This window comes from Protopterus annectens, chromosome 9.part0 (assembly GCF_019279795.1).
Source record: "Protopterus annectens isolate FY-2018-M chromosome 9.part0, PAN1.0, whole genome shotgun sequence".
Classification (NCBI taxonomy): Eukaryota; Metazoa; Chordata; order Ceratodontiformes; family Protopteridae; genus Protopterus; species Protopterus annectens.
The window spans coordinates 377,149,267-377,174,820 of NC_056743.1; the positions used below are offsets into that span (position 1 = coordinate 377,149,267).

The 25,554-nt window shown below is 45.6% G+C and overlaps 1 protein-coding gene across 1 annotated transcript in view; it reads left to right on the plus strand.

The window, feature by feature from the left end:
• Positions 1 to 25,554, plus strand: part of PIWIL2 (piwi like RNA-mediated gene silencing 2) — a 2,846,460-nt gene that overhangs the window by 968,690 nt on the left and 1,852,216 nt on the right. Inside the window, exon 7 of the mRNA XM_044082113.1 lies at positions 741 to 830. Within this exon, the coding sequence (XP_043938048.1) occupies positions 741 to 830 (90 nt within the window). The remainder of the gene's footprint in view (positions 1 to 740; positions 831 to 25,554) is intronic.

The window sequence follows — 25,554 nt, forward strand, 5'->3', positions numbered from 1 at the left end:
GTACACAACTGACTTATTGTATTTTGCAGTATAACAGGGTTATTAATTTATGTATTATATCTTTTATCTCTTTTGTTTTACTGTTTTATCATCATTATTACAGTGGATAGATACACTTGAGCATTTGCTAGTGTGTTATTTTATTTTGCAGTACTCACCAAAAAAAAAAATCCAAAAACAGCATTATAAGTGATTAATTTGATTCTTTTTGACAAAGGATGTTGTTTAGCTAATTGTGAATACCTCATGTGCACCATGTTTTTTTCTTGAATTAAGCTGCTGCTGTCTTACTTTCTTGGGTACTTCCTTATTTTAGTGATCCCAGAGGTAGCGGCCTTCTTCTAGGGCTGACATTTTATTTTTCCGCTGATGTTTACATTCATATACTGAGGGAAGATGTTATTCTTTTGTCCTGCTGTACTTTCTTGTTTTGTTTTTTTTTTCTGTGTAATCTTGCTTTTCTATCTTTCTGCATACCAGAGAAAAAATGGTAAGTGCTGTCGTTTGAGAGCTTGAGATTACCTGTGTGTGTGTGTGTGTGTGTGTGTGTGTGTGTGTGTGTGTGTGTGTGTGTGTGTGTGTGTGTGTGTTAACCTTAACCTGTTATATAAGCATTGTGTGGGTATGGAGTGAATGTACTTAAGTGTTTTTCATGTCTGAACAAATTTGCCAGGTAGTTGCCTTAATTTTCTTTGATAATAAAAGTCTTCTGTGAAATGCAGTTCAGTATTTCTTTACAGGTCCTGAAAGGAGAGATTCTTTTGCTTCCTGAACTGTCATTTATGACTGGAATTCCAGATAAAATGAGGAAAGATTTTCGTGCTATGAAGGTACACAGACTATTGCAATACTGTTTTGTTGTTTTAGACGATCTGTTTAAAGCTGTTCATTCTAAAATATGTTATTCTGGATTGTATTTATGAAGCAGTGGTGATTCAGGTAAATATGTTCATGATTTTAAACCATAAGTAAGTGATAGACCCAATGAGATTGTTGGTAGTTTAAGTAGTAGTTTACCTTGACTGATTTACTAACTAACAGATGAGAAAACAAGTAGTGTTGTAAAATCAGGGATGATTAAGAATGCTTCACCATGCTTAGGCTGCAACATTAAGACACTTTATGCAACTAACATAATTGGGAGTGATCTTCAAATGGGTCTCTGTACAGTTAGCTGTAGGCTGTTATCCCCTCTGTTGGGCCAGCTGAAAGGGTTTTATGTACATCCAGGCACAGTCCAACTTATCCCCGTTGTTAAGGCACATACTTGTTTTCTCGGATGAGAGCATTAGTCAGCCATTGATATTTTCACAAATTTTGTTTTTTGGCTTCAAGCATATTAGTGTCTCATTGAGGAAGTTAGTATCACTCAGCCCAGACTCAACCCTAGTCCTGTTTCTCTCATGTTTTAGAAAAACCAGCGGGTAGAAAACAAACTGTTGAACAGAAACTCGGAACACTTTTGAGCCAAATAGCACAATTCACCTTAACGCAGCTGGTAAACAGAAAGGTGACTTTAACAGTGACACTTGTGATACTGACTATTCTAATACCAACCCTAATGATGTTTTTTTAGGGAATCAGGTCAATCAAGGGAACAAGAGGAAGAACAAGAACTGGAAGCATTAGAACTGTTTGTTCCAACAGTTCTTAGTAGTGTTAACCCTGATATTGTTTATAATGTGAAGGGTGATTTCACCATTTATAATTTTTCATCTCTTGTTCTAGAACCAGAATTAATTGAACTTTTGGCTTTGGGCAACACTTTTGTTCCATCGAAAAGATGTGATGTAGCAAAAACGCTTATTGAACTTAAGTGTTTTGTTCGGAAATTAAACTTAAAACTTCTTTTCAATGATTTTACAGGTAATTTGCCCAATTGTTTAAAACTGCCAAGTTCATTTAACCCTCCTTTACACGTAGCTTTACGTATGTTTGAAAATGCTTGCGAGTTAGACATCAGATTTTTAGATAAAACCCAATTTCCAATGTCTAATAGATTTAATATTACAAGTGAGCAGCTTAAGGCCCTCAACCGTCTTCGAGACTCTTCGGTCAGGGTTATTAAACCCGATAAAGGAGGTGGGCTGGTTATTTTTGAAAAAACTCAATACACTGATAGGATGACTTCAATACTTGACTCTCCAGCTTATGAGACCTCTTCCCTCAATGAAATGAACGGCTGTATAAACAGATTGAAAGGCTATTACAGGGACTTGTTCATTGAAGGGAGGATTGACCTGGATACATATAGATACATTGACATCACACAACCAAGGGTTCCGGTTATGTTCGGTATACCCAAGATTCACAAGAACCTCAGTGATCTGCCTATGAGGGCACTGGTTGATGGGAGATCTTCTATTTCTTACCCCAGTTCTAAATATATAGATTTCCTATTAGTCAAGTATCTGAAGTCTATTCCTAGTATTTGTAAAGATTATTGGACATTTCTATCTAATATCAGTAGTATTGAATTTGACTGCTCACTTAATTTTCTTACAATCGACGTCGTCGATTTGTACACCTCTATTCCTCATCAAGAGGCATTTGAATGGATTGGGCTGTTACTATCAGAACTGGGGGCACCAAAAATTGAAATTGACAATGTTACAGAACTACTTGACATCGTCTTGTCTTCCAACTATTTTATTTTTGAAAACGAGTATTACATCCAAAAACAAGGGGTAGCAATGGGCTCCTCTTGTGGAGCTAGTGTAGCGAATTTATTCATGGCCTACTGGGAAAAACATTTTGTTTTCAACCACCCAGAGTGGAATGAGAAAATTCGCTACTACACTCATTTTCTAGATGATGTCTTCATCCTTTTTAGAGGGGATGAATCTTTAGCTCAATCTTTTGTCGATTTTATCAATCAAACTACACCCATTTTGAAATTTACCTACCGCTTTGCCAAAGACGAAACGGACTACTTGGACGTCACATTAACAAAAGACAGATCTACGTCCAAAATTAAATCTACTATTTATAGAAAGGACACATATGTCAATTCCTTTCTTCATTTTTCAAGCTCACACCCTTTTAGATTAAAAAGAGCAATTGTTAAAGGGCAATTGGTGAGAGCGGTAAGGATGTGTAGTGAACTGTGCGACTTCCTGACTGAATGCTCAATTCTAAAAGACCTATTTGTAAACCGAGGTTATCCATCAGGCTTGGTTGATGATTTGACACTTGAGGTTGAATCTAAGAGAACTAGAGGGTTTTATAAACCCCTACTCTCATATGAAAATTCTGAAGTTGCTTGCAAATACGAGTCGACTTCCTCATATATTATTATGCACTCCTCTGAGGTAAATGCAGAAGATGATTTTCGGATGTTCCCCCTGAGTTTTATTACCACCTTCAACCTGAATTCTAAAGAAATTTCAGGTATCATAGAAAAGAATTGGCAGTTTATTACTAGAAATACACTATTAGTTGAAAAATTAGGGATTAGACCTAGAATAGTGTATAAGAGAGGCAGCAATATTAAAGAGCTCCTTCAGAGGAAGTCTGATTCTAACATCCTTAATAGACTTAAAGGTTGCTTTAGATGCGGTTCCTGTAACTGATGCAATGTAGTACGTACAGGTAGTACTTTTCTCATCAGACAGAAAAAATATGATTTGTATTCTAAAATCAATTGTGACACAAAATCTGTCATATATATCGCATTCTGTGTTTGTTGCTCTGGGTTCTATGTCGGTAAAACCGACAGAAAATTCAAAGAACGCATATACCAACATTGCTATGCGATAAAGAATATGAATTGTGATAATGCATTAGCCAAACACACTGTTAATAACCCAGGACATAGTTTTGTTTTTATGGGCATTGACCATATTCCCGTTTCCGTTAGAGGTGGTCCGACCTCTCTCTTATTAGAGAACCGGGAGTTAGAATGGCAACTGAAACTTGATGCCTTTAATGTGCCTGGGTTGAATGAGAGCTGTAACATAACACCAGTTCTCAAGTACAGGTCGTATCTTAGGTAGTCTTTCTATTATATATTCTTTTATATGTTATTTTATGAGTTTAGGAACTAGGTATTTTCCTAATTCTCCTCATTTATAGCTATTTTTCCTAGTCCTAAATATAGTGTTAAAAGCACAGTTATTCAAACATAAAATGTTTTTTAGTATGGCTTTCACACATGGAAGGGACTTATAGTCTCTAAGATATTTAGGTGACTGTAGGCATTTTCTGGTCCTATTTGCCATTTTTGTTTTCTTGGTTTTAAAACTTATTTTGATAAATTTATTAAACAAGGTATTTATAATGTATAATATGTATTAAATGTTTTAGTATTTTCACTCTTATTTCATTCTAAATTAAGAATTTATAGATTTCGCGTTTTTAGAATTGTGTTTATAACTAAATAGGAAATGATGTCATGGTTTTTTTCTAGTATTTAAATGAGTAAAAGTTGGCGCCTTTTTTTCCATAGACCTCTGAAGAAGCTACTGATTTACTGTAGCGAAAACGCCACTTTCATTTGGAATAATAAAGCTGCGTTAAGGTGAATTGTGCTTTTTGGCTCAAAAGTGTTCCGAGTTCATGTTTTAGAAAGATACATGTCCCACTGATGAAAAGCACCTTTTCCTTTTTTTTTTAATTCCTTATTCTGTTTCTTCTGTTTTAAGTGCTGTAGGTCTTTTTGTTGGTAAATATTTGCAGAAAAACTGCATTTGTTTTCCAGGAACATGTCTTGTGCAGGCCTGTAGAGCTTTTGTAGTTTCCAAACTATGTACAAGGACCATCACTACATCCTGTGTCTGGCATAATCCCGTGGTGTTGCCTTAAATTTGCATCAGTTTTGATCATAAATCTTTAACACTAGAGACTACACTTCATGTGTGGTAGTATCACGGAATGTTGGAGGCTTGTTGTACAGACCCCTTAGCAATTAGTTTCTTATGAGGGAGATATTACCTCTTAGGAAGTTGCACAGGTGCACTGCATCAAGGAGGCTGAGGGAAGAGGAGCCTCAAAAAGGATGCCAAGCAGTGGAGTCCACTCCCTTAGTATCAGATAGGACCAAAGATTCTGATTCTGGTGCTGCGGCTTTTCAGACCCATCATCAGCCTGCTTCTGTCTGTCCCCCTTGGAGGTGGATGTGCCTGCAGGTGTTGGCATATCCTTCTAGACCACGCAATAAGGAGCTGATACCCTTGAACTCAAACTTACATTTCCCCAAATGCTTAAACTTAATGTGGAATTGCCAGTGCAAAGTGGAAAAGATTCTTTTCTTCAGAAAGCAGTATTTAAAATGGCAGTACTTTGAGTCTCATTGAGGAAGATTTTGCTGCATGGAAAAGTTCCAGTGAGGGAGGGAACATTGCATCTGAAGTTGTTAATCTTCTTCCTATTCATCACTGATGGGTTCGGTTCCAAGCTCTTGGAACTGAGTTGGCCTTATACCAAGCTTGCTTGCACCAAAGCCTCTCGAGCTAAGCTGCTACCCACAATGCCCTTCATTCATTTACCTCTGATCTCGTTTGCCGTGCAGCCATATAGCAGCGTTTCACCAAGCTCTCCAGCTAAGTGATATATATTTTCAAATTTGTATAAGTATTTGTGAGTTCTTTCTTGTCAAATTATTATTTTCCTCTAATTACCCACTCAGTTCTACCCATAGGTATCTTTTTTCTCATACCATCGTTGCTATTTGCCCTCTTTACCCATGTGGTATTTCTAATGCCATTGTTGGCATTTCCCTCTCTCTAACTTTCCTTTCTAGTTTAGCGTTGTGTATTTTTCTTTTGTTATGTCTGAAAAGAAAGGGACTACAGGTTTTAAACACTGCTCTTCTTGCAGTGGTAAACTACCTAATAGCAAGCTGCATGAGTAATGTGTGTATTGTTTGGGGGTTCCGCACTTATCAGCGCAACCTCTCTGTGACATTTGCGACAGCTTCAGTCAGCGAACACTGAATGAAAGACGAAATAAGTTAATCCTCAAAGGCCTGCTTCTTTCTCCTTTTTTGGAAACCATTTCTGCGTCAGAGGACTCAACCCCTCCTGCTGTGGACAAAAAATGTCCTCGTTCTGACCACTCTTCACCGGCCGGTGATAGGGGCAAGCCTCCTAAGCACAAGGCCCATAAGACTTCTGAGCATCGAATCGCCTCCTCTGTTCCGACCACCTCGTCTCCAAGTTTGGCTCCAGTGGTACATACAGAAGTTGCTATGATCGCCTTGTCGGCACCGGCCCCAGCACCGACAACTACGGCTTCTCCTGCAACTTCACTTCTGAACAGTTTGCCTGTCTCTACCTCGGCACCGATGTCCCCCATCTCCGCTCTGACAACATCTTCGGAGCCTCTATTTACCTCAACTCCAACTGTGACTTTGGCTCCGAGCCCGTTCCCGGCTCCGATTATTCCCGTGCTGCCAGTTTCTAAACTTGAATCCTCTGTGCCATTTTTCAGTACATCACGGACCCAGTACTCCCCGTCTGTGGGCCCATTTGCCGGGCAACCTTTCATCCCCTTTTTGGACTGGCCTGATTTCCCCTCAGGGGCATCAGTAAGGTCGACCAGGAGCGTATCTGAAGTGGATGTGGTGCACCTCTTTGATCAGCTGCTGACTGCCAGTGGACTTATAAATTTTCTTAGACCCCATCCCAGTCCAGGTTTTGGATCCATTGCCCCAGCGATCCCCACATATTCTCCTCCCTTGGACCCCTCGGTTCTGAGGCTCATATTTCCAATGCCTACGAGAGGACCCCTTGCCTCGGTGCCAACAATGACCGTGTCTGAGGCTCCGAGGCCCCTTTGGGTGTCTGTTTCGTCAGATCCCACCCTTCCTCAATCTCATGCTTGCGGGTTGGAACCCATGGTTCCGGCCATGGTTCCAACTGTGTCATCGATTCTGTGGTCAGTTCTGTTGGTGACCCCCCACACACACACACACTTTTGCTTGAGGCTCCATCCTTGGGAGTGAACCGAGTGGAGCGGGGTATGATCCCAGTTCCGAAATTGTCTTCTTCGGTTTTGGGCTCCCATTCCTCTTCAGGTGGACCTGCTTTCCAGGTGATGGAGAGGGTACTTGCTTCGAGCAATCCTAAGTCAGACATGCCACCCGTTCCTTCTGAGCTGCAGCTATCAAAGGCCACCCCCCCCCCCCAGACTTCGAGAGCACAAGACTCAGGAGACCCCCTGTACAGGGTATTTCCCTTTCTGAGTCTTCTTCGGATGCTCCCACCAAAGAACCCCCTCGGAAATGGGCATGTAAGAGGAAACACATGGACTCCCCAGAGGAGTCCCTCACAGAAAATATGGACTACGATGATGGGAAGGGTCCCCACAATCACCCCCTGATGATGTCTTATTTGGAGACATCCTGGAAATTTTGAAGCAAAGGGGTGACTGGAAGCCCACCAACCCTTTCTCGGAGGAATCCATATTCCTGCAGGCCTTCTGCTTTTGTCCCTCTACTTCTTGGGTGCCCCCCCCCTGCTGATGAGTTAGTCAGGCTTATTGTGTAGTGGGCATAGAAGAATCCAGACACCACTGAGGTCATTCCCAGGAGATCAGACAAGATACTCTCACCTCCAGAGGATCAACCCCATTGGTCTAGAGGTTTGCCAGTAGACACTATAGTGGTGGTGGCGACCACGAAAAAGGAACTTGCGGAAGAAAGTTCTGCTGTTCACCCACCCATCAGAGTGTCCCGGGCGGTGGACAGGTTAGGGAAGCGAGTGTTTGCTTCTGCGACCTTTCCTGTCAGGTCTCTGAACTTTTTGCCACATTTTACGAGGCTCCAGAAAGATCTCATCACCGAGCTCTCTGGAATTCTTGCGGGTCAAGGTTCGGACGGGGCACGTGATAAAGTTGCATGTTAAGTTGTCTATCTCGCTTCATTCTTGCTGGTTGGGTTCGGAGTCGATCCTTGGCTCTGACTCTGCCATCTTCAATAGCTCGAGAGCTGTTTACTGGCTCGAGGCTACCCTATATCCCATGATGCTTGGCGCTAGTTACCCAGATCTCGTTTGCCGCATCAGACTGCGACGTTGTCTTACTGGCTCAGGCTCGTATACTTTTTTGTATTTTTCTATTTTCACTAGAATTTATCCCTTATTAGTGTACCTAATTCCTTAATTGTACTATTACCCTAGCTAGATTCTTTAAATAGTATATATCCCTTTTTTTATTGAAAACTCGTTTTACTTGGAGAGTTTTCCCTACCCCTCCCCCTCCCTTCCCTTTTGCAGTAGCCGTTTAAATTAGAGGCTAACCCTCTTTTTGTCTTTCTCTAGTTTAAAAAAAAAAACTGTTTTAGTAGTAGTAGACTTATTTAGTGTGCGAGTTTAATTAGTTATACCTGCTAACTTGTTTTTTCTTGTGGTGTGTGCGAGTGTTTTACCTTGGTGTGTGTGTGGTAACATGTCCAAGGATTCTAAAGTGTACGGATTCAAGAAGTGTGACTCATGCTGTCAAAAGATGTCTCTGACAGATGGTCACACTTGTTGTGTCTATTGTCTGGGCGCGGTGCACCTGCAGGACTCTTGTTCGGTTTGTCATGCTTTCAGCCCAAGAGTCCTGCAGGAGCGCAAAAATAAGTTAATACTCCGGGGTTTGCTCAAGCCCCAGGATTCACCGGCCAAGGTTCAGCCTGTGAAATCCTCCAACCCACCTAAGTCTTCGGCTCCCAGTTCTGAGCTGTCGCTGGGTGAAACTCCATCATCCACTTCGGCTCTGGCTTGAGCCAATGTGCCTCCCTCCCAGTTGGCTCCAACAGGTACTTCGGAGCCGTCTGGGAGTCGAAAAAGATCTAGGTCTCCCTCCTTGGAGTCGATACGCTTGGCTCCACGGTCACCTCTGCTCCAATCGGAGCGCAGTCATAGGTCCTCTCACTCCTCTCGGTCCTCTAGACTTTCAGATCAGGACTTGGAGAGAGTGGTCAGTAGGCTGCTGAAATCGCAGGCCCTAGCAAAAATGTTGTCCAGCCCCCCTCATCAGCTGTCTGCTCTGTCCACTTCTGCAGAGATTCCTCCTCTGACTCCTCTCCTGAGCTCGGAGCCGGAGTTCATTGGGGTTCGACTCTTCGGTTCTGATACATTCTCCTTCGGTTCCGTCGTCGGCTCCGATCCCTTCCATGGCACCGTCCTTGGAGGGATCTGGGCGCTGAGACTACCTCGTCGGCTCCAAGGAGGCGAGTGGCATCGGACCCTTGTCCGATTCCGTTCTCCCCCTCGGAGCTTCGGCGCAGGTGAGCTCGGCTCCTACATCGGTCTCGGAGCCGTTCCCCTCAGTGCGGAGAGGAATTCCGATTTCCTCGGAGCCGGAGACTTCTCTGCGTCCGGGCGGGGGCGCCTTCAAGGTCTTGAGGTGTGTACTGGCCCTCGAGTCAGTCCCACGGTCAACCGCATCGGCTCCTCTCCCTATGGTGCCTGCGTCTGCCTCTGCCCCTCCTCCAGACCCCAAGCGTGGGGAACAGCACTCCAGAGCACCCCCTTGGGTGTTTCTTCCTCTTCCGAGGCCTCCCCTGATCACTCAGTGCAGCCACCTCATAAGAGGAAGTGCAAGAGGAATCACGTTGACTCCCCTGAGTCTGTCACATCAGATACTGACTTAGAGGATTCGGAAGGGTCTCCGAGACCCCCCTCTGAAGATGTCTCTTTTTCAGACATTTTGGAAATGCTTAGACAGAGGGGGAACTGGAATATCCTAGCCCATTCCGAGGATGAGTCTGTATTCCTGGATGCATTTGGTTCCCGACCTTCCACCTCTTGGGTGTGTCCACCTTTTGACCCACTTATGTCTGTGGTGGCTCAGAAGGCATGGTCATCTCCAGACACAGTGGAACCAACCCCCAGGAGACCTGTTAAATTTATAACTGCACCTCAGGACAAACAGTTTTTGACTAAGGGCGTACCTGTTGATGCCATGGTGGTAGCAGCAGCCACAAAGGAGGAGTTGGCAGAAACTTCCTCATCTGTCCATCCCCCTAACAAGGAGTTTAGGACTATGGACAGATATGGGAAGCAAATGTTTGCTTCAGCGACCTTCTCCATGAGGTCTCTGAATTATTTGTGCCATTTCACCTGCCTTCAGAGGGATCTCCTTAAAGAGCTTGGAGATGCCGTCCAAGATCCATCAGCTGAGGGGGCTCAAGCTAAGGTGGCCTCCCAGCTGGCGACTCTGAATTCAGTTGTTAACTCCTCCATGAGGCTCATTCCTTATGCAGCCGGTGGTGCGAGTAGAGCCGCAGGCACAGGTGTTGCCCTTAGGAGGCACGCATGGATGTGGCTATGTAATTTTGCAGAGCCCTTTAGAGCGTCTTTCACCAATACACCCTTTGATGGTTCCGCTCTCTTCGGATCACAGGTGAAGGATGCCCTAACCAGGTGTGAACAGGAAGGAAAGACTTTCTGCTGTGGGAGTCCGTTTTTCCACTCCTCCTAGACCATACCCCAAGGGTCAGAAGAGTGGAAAGATGTGGTTCGGGAAATCCCAGGGAGCCTTGCCTGACATACGTGGTGAGTTCTCCTCCAGGGGCAGAGGAGGGAACAATAACAGACGCCACCTTCGTGGTAGAGGGGGTCCGCAGAACCAGGGCAGCAGAGAATCTTTCTCTGAGAAGCCCTTTCAGCATCCCTGAAGGGTTGCCCGGCTGCCCACCTCTGGAGGCAGTCGGGGGAAAGCTCTCACTGTACCCCAAAGCCTGGCAAGACCTAACTCAAGACAAGTGGGTACAGTCGATCATATCCGGAGGTTACAGAATTCCCTTAGCTCAACCCCCGTTACCGTCAAACAAGTCCCTTCCAGATGTTCCACCCAATCTAAAGGAACAAGCAGCCATAGAGATTTCAAAGCTGCTACACAAAAGAGTCATCCAGGATGTCCCAGCAGACCAGCTCGGATCCGGAACTTACTCAAGGTTCTTTTTGGTACCAAAAAAGACAGGGGACTGGAGACCCATTCTGGATCTCAGCAGATTAAACACATCTGTATGAAGAACAAAGTTTCGGATGGTCACACTACAGTCCATTCTACCTTTCCTGGGTTAGGACAATTGGATGTGCTCTATAGATCTTCAGGATGCGTATTACCACATCAAAATGCACAGGCGCTCCAGAAGATTCCTTCGCTTCCGGCTGGGGGCCAGTCACTATCAGTTCAGAGCTCTGCCCTTTAGTCTCACACAGCCCCCAGAGTGTTCACCAAATGCATGGCAGTGGTTACGGCTCACCTGAGACATCAGAGATTCCAGGTGTTTCCATATCTAGACGACTGGCTCCTCACTGCTTCCACCAGGCATCACCTCCTGCAAGCCAGGGACTACACAATCAAAACTTGTTCCAGGCTAGGTATCACAATAAATTTTGAAAAATCTGCATTGTTGCCCTGTCAGCATATCACTTATATAGGCGCAAATCTAAATACCAGGAACATGTTTGCGAACCTTCCACCAGACATGGTATCACTAATTCGCCAACAAGTACAGATTTTAACAACATGCAGAACGATTTAAATCAGGTTCGTCCTCCGAACACTGGGTTCCATGACATCAGCAATTCTTCTTGTTCCTCTGGCCCGCTTTCACATGAGAATCCTCCAGTGGTTTCTATTCACACAGTGGTCTTTCCAACAGCTTCCCATATCTCACAAGATTATGATCACAGAAGCATGCAAGAAGCACCTCTCTTGGTGGATGGTCTCCCCGTCAGTGTCCCAGGGCAGACCATTTGTGCTACCCCCTCCAGTCGCCACAGTGACCATGGACGCCTCCCTGATTGGGTGGGGGGCATTATCATGGCAGGATAGTCCAAGGCACCTGGCAGCCTCACGGGTACCATTTTACATATAAATGTCTTGGAGATGAGAGCCGTGCTTTTAGCGTTGGAAGCCCTTCAGGACTCTTTCCCTCCCGGGACCATTGCAATTCAAATGGACAATATGTCAGTGGTGTGGTACATCAACAAGCAGGGCGGAACCAGGTCCTATCCTCTATGTCGAGAAGCACTCAGACTCTGGCAGTGGGCAATCTCTTCCCAACATTTTCTGTTCGCAACGCACATCCCTGGGAGCGCCAGCGTCTTCACAGACAGGCTCAGCAGAGCAATTCTCATGCCTCACGAGTGGTCTCTGAATCAGGTAATTGCAGAACAAATCTTTCGCAAATGGGGGCAGCCTTGCTGCGACCTGTTCGCCACACTTTTCAACAGCAAGTGCAGCAATTTCTTCTCCTTTCTTCCACTTCCTGGCCACTCCCCCAGAGACACTGTAGTCCACGATTGGCTTCAGGGACTTGAATGCTTTCCCTCCGTTTCCTCTAATACCCAAACTCATACAGAGAGCAACTGCAGTGGGTTGCAGAATGATCCTCATTGCCCCTTCCTGGCCTCGACAGATATGGTTCCCATTCCTGCATCATTACCTTCACAAGCAGCCTTGGATTCTGGATCCTATTCCAGATCTACGGATTCATCAGTCGGGCAGACTGCATTGATCCCTTCAAACACTCCAGCTCACAGCTTGGTTGCTCCACTTCCAACCTTAGCCAGGCTTCCTAATATTTCCTCCTCTGTGCGGGAAATTATTATCTCATCGCATAAATCTACAACCAGAAAAACCTATGCTAGCAAGTGGAAACGTTTTTCTTGCTGGGCAGAGGCTAAGAACATAGATCCCTTTTCAGCCTCTGTCCACGAGATTTTGGAATTTTTAGCGGAACTCTTTCATTCTGGTTCCGCTTCTGCTACAATCAGAGTTCATTTAGCTGCCATTTCGAATTTTCACATTGGGTTGTCTTCTAAAAACATTGTCTCATAAGCTGTGTAAAGCCTTCCTCAAAGGAACCGCTCTGCTTAGGCCACCAATCAGGGATCCCCCACCTCCGTGGGATCTAAATTTGGTGCTAGCTTTCCTAATCTTGCCAACTTTTGAACCTGCAGCATCTTGCTCCATGAAGTTTTTATCCTGGAAGACCCTTTTTCTGGTAGCCATTACTTCTGCCAGATGTGTTTCGGAGCTTCAGGCTCTATGTATTCGCCCCCCATACTTAGTTTTTCATAATGATAGGGTCGCTCTAAGAGCCAATCTTTCCTTCCTCCCTAAGATTTGTTCACAAAATAATTTAAATCAGTCCATAGACCTTCCTGTTTTCTTTCCTAATCACACCAATAAGGCAGAATATAAATTACACCAGTTAGATGTCCACAGACAACTGCATTTTTATTTGCATAGGACAAAGGACATCAGGAAGTCGGACCAACTATTTCTTTCCTATGCTGAGGGCAGACAGGGCCTTCCAGTCTCAAAGGTAACATTATCTAGGTGGTTGTCTCACATTATTTCTTTCATTTACCAGCTGAGAAACAAAGAACTATCTATTAAACCAAAAGGCCACTCTACTAGGGCATTGGCCACCTCGGTGGCCTTTCAATCTGTGTTGCCCATGGAATCTATCTGTGCAGCTGCAACGTGGGCTAACCCACGTACCTTCATTTCTCATTATAAACTGGACATGATTTCCAGAAACAGAGCTGATTTTGGTTCCACTGTTCTGAAGAGTCTGTTCCAATGAGCCACCCAGGATAGTAGGTGCTAGGGACGCTGTCCCAACCAGCAAGAATGAAGGCGAGATAGACAACTTAACATAAAGAAGTTATGTACCTACCATAACGTTTCCATGTTAGTTGTCTTCTTCTCGCCTTCTTTCTTGCGTCCCACCCTCCATCCCCCTATCCTAGCAGATCGAGAGGAGCTCCCCTTTTCAGATTTCATTGGCTGAACCTTCTCTGGTTGTTCTTTTCTGCTTAGATAGCTTCACAGTTGGGCCCAAGGGGGCTTCTAGGGCATAATTCTTCCTTAGTTATGTCTGGAATAGCTTTTTCAAACGAGATCTGGGTAACTAGCGCCAGGCATCATGGGATATAGGGTAGCCTCGAGCCAGTAAACAGCTCTTGAACTATTGAAGATGGCCGATCCTCGGCTCCGAACCCAACCAGCAAGAAAGAAGGGGAGAAGACAACTAACATGAAACGTTATGGTAGGTACATAACTTCTTTTTCCCAACTTGCCACCCTAGAGTCAATTTCCAACTCGTCCATGAGGTTGCTGTCCCACGCAACGGAAGGGGCGGCTAGAGCTGCGAGTGCAAGCGTAGTTATGAGACACCACGCCTGGATGCACATTTGTGACCTCGTGGACTCTCATGTCTTCCTTTTTAAACGCCCTTATCGAACCATCAGCTTTATTCGGTTCTAAGGTCAAGGACACATTAACCAGGTATAAGCAGGATGGGGAAGACCTTGTCTGCCGTGGGTGTATATTTTTCCAAACCTCAGTGCTCCTTCTCCAAGAACCAGAGGAGTGGAAAGATGTGGCATAAAAAGTCTCAAGGTACTTTCCATGAGGCACGTGGTGAGGGCTCCCCAAGAGGCAGAAGGGGTTCCAATAATGGAAGACGCCCCTTTCAGGGCAGAGGGGGTCCATGAAATCAGGACTCCAGAGATTCTTTCTCAGGAAGACTATATCAACCCTCCTGAAGTGCTGCCCGATTGTTTTCCTCTGGAAGTAGTCGGGGCTCGTTTCTCTCTGCACCAGTGATCAGTGGGTGCAGAGAATAATTTCCAGAGGCTGTCACATTCCCCTAATCTCTTACCCAAGACCTCCGAAATCCCTTCCCGATGTTCCACCCAGTCAAAGGGAGGAGGCAGCTTCCAAAATAAGAAAGCTATGTCAAAAATGAGTCATCCAACAGGTCCCCCAGACCAGTGCCGATCTGGGTTTTACTCCAGATTCTTTTTAGTGCCAAAAAAGACCGGGGACTGGAGGCCCATTTTGGATCTCAGCCAGCTAAACAAATCAGTGGTTCAAACCAAGTACTGCATGGTCACGATTCAATCCATCCTCCCTTTTCTTTGGGCGGGTGTGTGGATGTGCTGAATAGACCTCCGGGATGTGTATTACCACATCAAAATGGACAAACGCTCCAGGAGTCTCCTTCACTTCTGGCTGGGAGCCAGTCGTTACCAATTCAGAGCCCTGCCATTCGGTCTCTCGACGGCCCCCAGAGTGTTCACGAAATGCCTAGCAGTGGTCACTGCTCATCTGAGACTTCAGGGATTCCAGGTGTTTCTGTATTTAGACGATTTGCTCCTCTCCGCCCCCACCAAGCACCTCCTGGTCAGGGCCCTCCCCTACCCTCTAGTACTAGCGGAGTCACTGGGCATCGCCATTCACTGGGAAAAATCCAACCTTCAGCCCTCACAACAATTGGAATTTATAGGGGCAGTATTCAACACTCAAACAAGTCTGGTCTCTCTTCCACCACACAGGCTTCAGAGATTAAGGACACAAGTTCAAGTGATACTCCGTCAAAGGAAGGTGTCTACACTGGAAGTTCTTCAGGCTCCGGGGTCTAAGATGGCAGCCATCCCAAGTGTTCCTCTAGCCAGATTACATATGAAACTACAATGGCTCCTTCTGTCCCAGTGGATATCCAGTCTTCATCCCCTGAGCTCACAGATTCTTATCGCCAACTCCTGCAAATAAGATCTCGTCTGGTGGATGAGTACAGACACAAATCTTTGGTGTCGTCCCTTTCAGGCTCCCCACCCCAGTGCCATGGTGACCACGGATGCTTCCCTGATGGGGTGGGCACTTCCAGGGAAAGTCAGTCCAAGACACGTGGTCCAGTGTAGAGATCAACTTGCATATCAATGTCCTGGAGTTGAGTGGTGCTATTGGCGTTGCAAGCATTCCATCCGCTCCTTCCATCAGGAATGATTGCTATCCAGTCAGACAACATGTCCGTCGTCTGGTACATAAACAGGGAGGGACCAAATCCTACCCCCCCATGTCAGGAAGCCATGAGAACCTGGCATTGGGCGATAGCTTCCAACCTCTTTCTGATCGCAATGCATACCCCGGGGAGCTCCAATGTGATTGCGGACAACCTGAGCAGATGCATCCTCCATCCTCACGAGTGGTGTCTCAATCCGAGTGTGACGGCAGAAATCTTCAGCCGTTGGGGCCAGCCATACTGCGACCTTTACGCCTCCCCCTCAAACACAAAATACAACAGCTACTTTGCCCTCTTTCCCCCTCACTGGGAGTCACAGAGAGATGCTTTGACTCACGATTGGTCCATGAGTCTCCTTTATGATTATCCTCCGATACCTCTGATCCCTCCTTTAAGGAAAGCTATTCGGTTGAGAAGCAGTGATCCTCATTGCCCTGTTCTGGCCTCGTCAGGTGTGGTTTCCCCTACCAATGACCTCACATGTTACAACCTCCTTGGATCCTGGACACTCATTAGGACCTCATATCTCACCCACAAGGGCTGACTCCACCGAATCTATCCACTCTCATGCTGACAGCTTGGCATCTCCACTTCGTTAGTTGCCAGGCAGGAAATCTTCTTCTCATCTGTCCGTAATATTATCCTGGCCTCCCATAAACCATCCGCCAGAAAACTTTACAGGGACAAATAGAAAAGATTCTCTATCTGGTCACATAATCGGATGCTAAATCCGTTTTAAACTCCTATCGCTACTATTCTTCATTACGTCTGAGTTGTTTGACAGTGGTGCATCAGCTTCCACCATTCGAGTCCATTTAGCAGTTATTTCCAACTTCCATAATGGTTCAGATGGAGTTCCATTTATTTCCACCCGACTTTGCAAGACCTTCCTCAAGGGAATTCTCCATAGTAGACCTCCTATCAGGCAACCGGTGGAGGCATGGAATCTCTCCTGGGTTCTCCAGTCTCTCTCTCTACCCTCTTCTGAACCTGCTGCAACATGTGATCTAAAATTCCTGTCATGGAAATCTTTCATGTTAAGTTGTCCAATCTTGCCTTCGTTCTTGCTGGATAGGTTCGGAGCCGATCCTCTGCTCTGACTCAGCCAGTTTCTATAGCTCTTTAATGGCTCGAGGCTACCCCTTATCCCAGAATGCCCAGCGGCAGCTACCCAGATCTCATTTGCTGCTTTAGCTGCGAGGTTGCATCAATACTGGCTCAGGCTTAGTATAACTTTTCTCTCTATTTAAAGTCAAATATTTTACTTGAAAAAATGGTTATATTTTTTCTAAAATAAAAAAAAATGGTCTGGACACACTGAAGAGCTATAAGTGATTTATTCTACAGTAAATACAAGTGCTTTCACCCTGCCGTAGTGCTGGGCTTTTTCAAGTAAATCTTTTTACTTGAAAAAGCCCAGCACTACGGCAGGGTGAAAGCACTTGCATTTATTGTAGAATAAATCACTTATAGCTCTTTGGTGTGTCCAGACCATTTTTTTTTTTGAAGTTACCAGCTTTTTTTTGGTCTGGGTTTCCACGTTTGTTTTTTATTATATTTTTTTCTGCTATAGTAGTTTGTAAGTTTCATTAGCTGTAAACCCCTTATCTCGTCCTTCATGGTGTTTTTGTGCTGTGTTCGCCGTCGCCCCTTAGTCACTAAGCCTTCTGTTGTTCCCTGAACTCATTTAAGTTAGAGTACCCCCCCTCCCCCTCTAAGGACAGCCGTTTAAGTTTGAGGCTCTCCTTTAAGGTCTTTATTAACATAACTTTTAGATCTGAAGTAGGATATTCATTTGTCTGCAACCTGTGGGTTATGGATCCGATATCGGATCCGAACCGGCATAGTTTCCAGCTATGGATCCAAGCTCTCAGCTCCTCCCCTCACCCATAATGCCCTGCTCTACCCTCATGACCTCAGATCTTGTTTGCCGCGCTGGTAACTGGATGTGGTTCTTATAGCTCTCAGCTAAGTGGATTTTTCTTGTACAAGAATAGAATATTTTTGCTCTCTTTAAACTTTTTTGTGTGAAAGTTGTAGGTTTCCTATTTTTATTGACTGTTTTAGTTTAATTTAATTTTCAGTAGTATATTTTATCCCCTCCCTCAAGCACGTAAGTGTGTGTGAGGCCTGTGTGCTTCTTTATTGTTTTATTGTTTTAAGTTACTTCTGTAACTTTTGGTTAATTTTGACTATGGCTGATCAGCCTAAGTCAATTTTCTCTAAATGTTCGGTGTGGCCATAAGCTCACCGCTGATGGCCACACTATGTGTTAAAATCTTGGGGTTGAAACATCTGGCTGTTCCATTTGTGCAGGGTTCATTCAATTCTGAGGAATAGATTGAGGTCCAAGCTGGTCTTGGCGGTTCTTTCAACCCCGCCTACACATACTCTGACCCCTGCTGCATGTTCCCCTGTAGCACCCCTCCTGCTCCTGGGACTCAAACTCCCGCTTCAGGACAGGAGAGGGATGCATCTAAAAGGACGGAGGGAGAAGCACCTGGCGGGCGAGACCTCTGTTTCGCCCGCCAGCCAAGCTGGCTTCTCCCCGGCTTCCTTGTTGGAGCGGTCTCCTCCTTCTCGGCTCCGGTCACCTGTGTGCTTCTCACCGGGTCCTGAGGAGGAGGAGACCCGATCTCGGCGAGGCTATCGAGGAGGCATTCCAGGCCTACCTCGGTAGCCTCGTCGAGATCTACCCATAGCCTTCGGATGCTGATCTGGACCGGATGCGAAGGTTCATCCAGGCCCAGATGCAGATGGGAGTGCTCTTGCCTCCCCTCCGGGAGCTCAACACCCTTTTTCAAGCCTATTGCTCCTTCTCCGACCCGCTTCCGGGTTGAGCAACTGGAGCCGAGCAGCTTCGAGCGGGGAGGTCGGAGCCGATGGTACTGGTACCGGATCCGACCATGCCCTCGAGTGTCGGACCCGATCTCGGAGCCTGGATCCGAGCCGGATCCGGGGATCAGTGCTCGCGCCGCCTGTGTCGGAGCGCACTGTCCCGGATCCGAGTGCTCGGCGCGCTCCGATCCACTCTTCGGATCCGGGAGCCGATTGTCGGATCCTTTGGTCGAGGCTCCCCGGCTTTGATGTAGTGGAGAGGGCTCTGTTGAGGGTCTCGGACCCCGGCACTTGCTTCGGCTCCGTCCCGCTCCCTCTGCACTGGGCCAGGCTTCCACCATCCGCCCCTGGGACAGCCCGCTTCTGTGCCCCAAGTTGCTCCCATGGAGCAAATTGCTGCTTGAGGACTCCTCTGACAGCCCCCAGAGGAGGCTCCTGCAAGCATACGGCAAAAGGAGGCACATTGACTCCCTGAGTCTCTCACTGAAGACACGGACTTGGAGGAAGGGAAGGCTCCCACGGTCACCCCGAGGATGTCTCCTTCGGAGACATCATGGAAATGCTCCGTATCAGGGGGTGGTCTGCCCAAGTCTTCCTCGGACGAGTCCGTGTTCTTGGAGGCATTGAAACGGGCCCGTCTACCTCTTGGGTGTCCCCTGCCGACCCCTGGTGGACCTTATTACCACCAGGGCGTGGAAGGAACCGGACACCGTGGAGCCAATTCCCAAAAGACCTGATAAAATCCTTAGCCCGCCTTCTGACAGGACCCATTGGAGTAAGGGGCCTCCTGTAGATGCCATGTTGATGGCGGCGGCCACAAAGAGGGAATTGGCTCAGGAGAGTCCTCAGTCCACCCACCGAGCAAGGAGTCTCGGATGGACCGCTTGGGAAGCGGATGTTCAGTTCGCGACCTTTTCTCGTAAGGGCGCTGAACTATTTGGCACATGTTATTCGGATGCAGCGAGACCTTATTAAGGAGTACGCTGCATCCCCCTGAGTCCATTTCGAGGAGGACAGAGCTCTGCACTCCACCAAAATGGCCACTCTTAGGTCAGTCACAAATACTTCTATGTGGCTACTCTCCCATGCTACGGGGACAGGACTGGTCACTAGAGCTGCAGGCCTGGCTCCGCCACTCAGGCATTTTTCTGAGCCCTTCAAGGCGTGCTTAACCGAACCCCTTTGATGGTTCTGCTCTGTTTGGCAAGACCGCTCATGAGACGTTGACCCAGAGCGAGAAGGACGGAAGACGCTGTCTGCCGTCGGAATCGCTTCTCTGCACCCCAGAGGCCCTATTCTAGGAACCAAAAGGGTCAGAAGAAGATGTGGTTCCGAAGTCGCAGCAGTCCCAGCCTGCTCCGGACAACCAGTCCTTCCGTGGCAGAGGAGGACAGGGAGGACGCCCTAGAGGCAGAGGGGCTCCCAGAAACTTCGGGTCCAGGGAACCTTTCTCTGAACGGCCGCTGCAGCAACCTGACCTGAGGTTGCCCGACTGCTCTACTCTGGAGGCAGTCGGGGCGTTCGGGCACCTAGCGCATGGGAGTCCATAACATCGGACCTGGGCTGGGTTCTCCAAATCATATCCAGGGATATCGCATTCCTTTCCTTCACCTTCCAAAGATGAAGTCCCTCCCAGACGTACCACCTGGTCAAAGGGAGGCTTTGGCAGAAATTGGCCATCTGCTAGAGAAAAGAGCCATCCAGCCCGTTCCCCAGACCAGATCGGATCAGGGTTCTACTCCAGGTTCTTTTAGTGCCAAAAAGACGGGGAACTAAGACCAATCCTAGACCTCTCTCTCCTGAATCTGGCAGTCCCCAAAGAAAAATCCGAATCGAATGGTCACTCTACAATCTATTCTCCCCTTCTGGGAGAAGGCCACTGGATGTGCTCGATAGATCTCAAGGACGTACTACTGTACTACCACATCCCAATAATGGACAGACGCCCAGGAGGTTTCTCTCCGCCGGCTGGGAGCCAGTCACTACCAGTTCCGGTCCTTCCCTTTGGTCTCACCACAGCCCCCAGGGTGTTTACCAAAGTACTAGCAGTGGTAGCGGCCCACCTGAGGCTTCAGGGGTGCAGGTCTTTCCCCTACCTGGACGACTGGCTCCTTACGCCCCAACAAGACATCTACTTCTCTCTGGCCGAGACTCCTTTCTCCATCTTGCTCCATTTCTGGGCATCACAATAAATACAAACAAGTCCAACCTGGCACCCACTCAGCTCTTAGATTTCATAGGGGCCAGACTAGACACAAGGAGTTTACGAGCCTTCCTCACTGCGGACAGAGTTCTAAATCTGCAGCTCCAGGTGCGGCCATTCTCCATTCATGTTCTGTTCCAGCGGAGTTGGTCCTGAGGGCTCTAGGGTCCATGGCTTCGTCGATAGCACTTCCTCTTGCCAGGCTCAATATGCATTCTACAGTGGACGCTCTTAGTACAGTGGTCATACCTTGCTCTCCCATGCATCATCCCATAGCGATCAGCAAGGCTTGCAAGCGGTCCCTCTTGTGGTGGCTCCACTCCCGGATCTCCACAGGGTCGCGCCCATTTTGTGCTTCTCCCCTCTCGCCACGGTGACCACGGACGCCTCCCGCCTCGGGTGGGGGCACTTTGGGCCGACAGTCCAAGGGCACGGACCCGATTCAGAGACCTTACTGCATATCAATGTTCTAGAGATGAGAGCAGTGCTCTTAGCGTTGCTAGCACTTCAGGACTTTCTTCCCTTGGGAACAATTGCGATTCAATCGACAATATGTCTGTTGTCTGGTACATCAACAAGCAAGGGGAACAAGGTCTTACCCTCTTTGTCGAGAGGCCATGAGAGTTTGGGAATGGGCAATCTCCAATCGCTTTCTCATAGCAACGCACATTCGGTCGGTCCAACATCCTAGCGACAAGCTCAGTCGCACCATTCTGACCCCTTACGAGTGGTCTCTCAATTGTCAAGTAGCGAACGCATATTTCACACGGTGGGGAACCCTTCATGCGATTTTGCCTCTCCCTCAAACACCAAGTGCGACAGTTTTTTCGCTCTGATACCTCCTCCGGAGGTACCCCAAGAGACGCCTGGTGCATGCTTGGCCACCCGGTCTTCTGTATGCCTATCCACCCTTGCCTCTGATGCTGCAAGTTCTTCAGAAAGCCTCTCGGTGGGTTGCAGAATGATTCTCATTGCTCGCTCTGGCCTCGACAGATCTGGTTCCCTTCCTAAGGTCTCACTCGTGAATCCTCCTTGGATTCTAGATCCTATTCGGATCTGATATCCCATCCATCCTGCATTCCTCCGAACCTGGACAGCCTGAAGCTGACCGCTTGGCTGCTCCAGTTCCACTCTTGATAAGGACTCCGGTATTTCTTCACCGTAAAGGCTATTTTGGGCGGCTCATAAACCATCCACTAGAAAGGTTTACCGGCAAGCAAATGGAAACGTTTCTCTGTATGGGCGGAGCGGCAAGGCCTAGATCCCTTCACGGTCTCCGTAGTCCCGTAGTGCTTGATTTTCTAACCTCTCTCTTTAATGATGGTGCCAGCAGTTCCACAGTCAAAGTTCAACTGGCGGCAATTTCTCACTATCACATTGGTCAAGAGTCTAATCCTCTTATGTCAGCCAAATTGTGCAAAACTTTTCTTAAGGGTACTTTCCTTCTCAGGCCCCCTATAAAGCAAGCAGTTCCTCCTTGAGACCTTTCTTTGGTCCTACAGGCCTTGACCGCCCCCCTTCGAGCCCGGCTACAGTGGACCTCAAATTCTTGTCTTACAAGACAGCCTTTTGGTAGCCATTACATCAGCCAAGAGTGTTTCTGTACTTCAATCTTTATCTGCTAAACCCTCTTACTTGGTTTTTTATCCGACCGTGTCTCCTCAGGACCAACCCGTCCTTCCTTCCTAAAATCGCTTCTGAAGCAAACATCAATCAATCCATTAACCTCCCTGTTTTCTTCCCTAAGTATGAAAACAAAGGTGAATGTAGGCTACACTCACTAGATGTTCACAGGCAACTAAGATTTTATCTCAACAGGACAGCTGGTCATAGGCAATCCGACCAGCAGTTTATTTCCTTTGCAAAATTCAATTTGGGCAAGCCAATTTCAAAGTTTCTCTGTCCCTGGATTTCACAGTGCATTTTATTGGCTTATCAAGCGCCAGGAAGGCCGCACGGAGGTGTTCATGCCCATTCAACCCGGTCAGTATCTACCTCAGCAGCCTTCAAGGCTAGGATTCCTCTGGATGATATTTGTGCAGCAGCTACGCGGGCTTCATCTCATACATTTATTTCTCACTATAAGTTGGATCTTGCATCCAGGGGTAGAGCATCCTTTGGCTCCAAGGTGCTCCGAATATCCTTCCATGATGGCCGCCAAGATTCAGGTAGCTGGGGACTCTGTCCCACAGGTTGCAGACAAATGAATATCCTACTTCAGATTTAGAAGTTATGTACTCACCATAACGTTCCATCTGAGTAGGTGTATTCATTTGTCTGCACCATCATCTCGCCCTCCTATCCCCTGGCCTTTCAGTTTCCTGCATATTACTTGTTACCCTTTTGAGGGTATTGTTGCTTTGGCAAACTCGATCTGAGGTCATGAGGGTAGAGCAGGGCATTATGGGTGAGGGGAGGAGCTGAGAGCTTGGATCCATAGCTGGAAACTATGCCGGTTCGGATCCGATATCGGATCCATAACCCACAGGTTGCAGACAAATGAATACACCTACTCAGATGGAACGTTATGGTGAGTACATAACTTCTAATTTATTATTGTAGTGTATCTTTTTGTGGTACTTCAAAATGTCTAAGGAAGTTAAAACCTCAGGGTTTAAAAAGTGCGACTCATGTTGTCAGACGATGTCTCTGACAGATTGGCACACTAGTTGTGTTTACTGCTTGGGGGCTCTGCACCTGCAGGACTCTTGCTCTGTTTGTCATGCCTTTAGTCCAAGGGTCCTGCAGACGGGACAAACAAGCTAATCCTCCGTAGATTGTTAAAACAGGATTGTCTGGCTAAAGCATCTCAGCCAGTATAATCTTTGAAACCAATAGTCCAACAAGCACAAAATAAGTTCTAGTGAATAAGTCACGATCCAAAATTTAATTTCTTTTATTCGTCCACAAAAAGTAATCACTGGTTTAGCGCTTTCATCTACGCATCATAGACTTCATCAGAACAATGTTTTCACCTAACAATAGCCTATATATACTATAAAAAAACGCCAAAATCTCAGAATCCATTAATTACATATGCAATTAACTTAAAGTCACAGATATGTCCTATAGTACATTCATATATTCTTAAAAAATAGATTGAATAAATAAAAAAATACTTGTTAAAAACTACATATGTTAGTTCTATATTCATAAAAACATTTCATTAATTCATATACAATTCATTAATTGATGGGAATTATTATGTATTACACATTTTATAGAATGAAAAAATGTACTGAAATAAAGCAACCCTGCCTACACATACTAACTGACAATAAATCTAAAAACACATGTTAAAATGCATTTCAATCCCTAATAGCACTATGTTACTGTCTAATTAATTACTTATAGTGTAACATATTCTAAATATCTAATAATATACAACATGCATATAAAATATCAGTTATAGATATTAATATAAATATCCAATTCATACCATTAGTTTCTTAAAAGAGGTTTTGTGGGTATACATTCATTTAGTCCTGGGGGTATTGCTGCATTTAACCTGATTTGCCATTTTATTTCTTTCTCTGATACAAGAGCCTTAATGTCTCCCCCCCTGGGATTTATTTTTACCACTTCTAGAATACCAAACAAAAATCCAATACAATTTGGATTACTATTTATATGCCTATACAAGGCATTATTGGTATCCTTTTTACGTATACAATATAAATGATCGTATATTCTATCTTTTAATCTCCTGTCCGTTTTACCTACGTAAAAAAATCCACAGGTTGAACATATTGCTAAATAAATCAAGTGCTGTGTTTGGCAATTCCCTTTCCTAAAATATATCTTACTTCTGAGGATGTTATCCAACATCACACTCTCTTTGGTTATAATACTACTACACTGATTACAATGACCACATTTGGTAGTTCCACCCTTTCCAGAATATATCTTTTTATTCATATTATTAGTTCTTATTTCAAGTATTTTTTTAAGGTTATAGTCAGTTTTATATACATAGAATGGCCTTACTCCCAGTTTATCACTAATTCCTTCATCACTAGTGATTATATTCCAGTTCTTATCAATAATCTGTTTAATTTGACTAGCCTGTTTACCATACTTTACAATACATGCTTTTTGGAAGTTATGGTCATATAGTGCCATCTTAGAGTCACTAGTTTTTGTATTTACATATTCATTGGATGGACCTACATCCAACACTGGTGTATACTTTTTCCCCCATTCCTGAATGACATACATGGTAACATCCTGCACTAAATCCTCTGGATATCCTCTGTCAATAAATAATTTCCTCAAAAAATGCATTTCCCTGAGGAAATCCTTCTTGACCGTAGTCATCCTAGCAACTCTAATTGATTGTCCTTTAATAATACTTTTTTTCTGGGAATACGGGTGGTTGCTATTATATTCAAGATAACTGTTACAAAAGGTTTCTTTTCTGAATATTCTGGACTGAAATTTAATACCATCAGAATATATATAGGAGTCCAAGAAATTAATACCCACATAGTCAACATTGTATGTGAACCTGAGATATGTTGTGGTGTTATTTATATATTCAACAAACTGGATGAATTCCTCCTTTTCTCCTTTCCATAAAATAAAAATATCATCCAGGTAACGCACATATAATGTCATATACTTGTACCAGGGTGAATCAAGCACATATTCCTTCTCCCAATCTAATAAGACAAGGTTTGCATATATGGGGGCACAAGCTGCCCCCATTGCTACGCCATTATTCTGCTTATAATATTCACCATCAAAGTATATGAAGTTA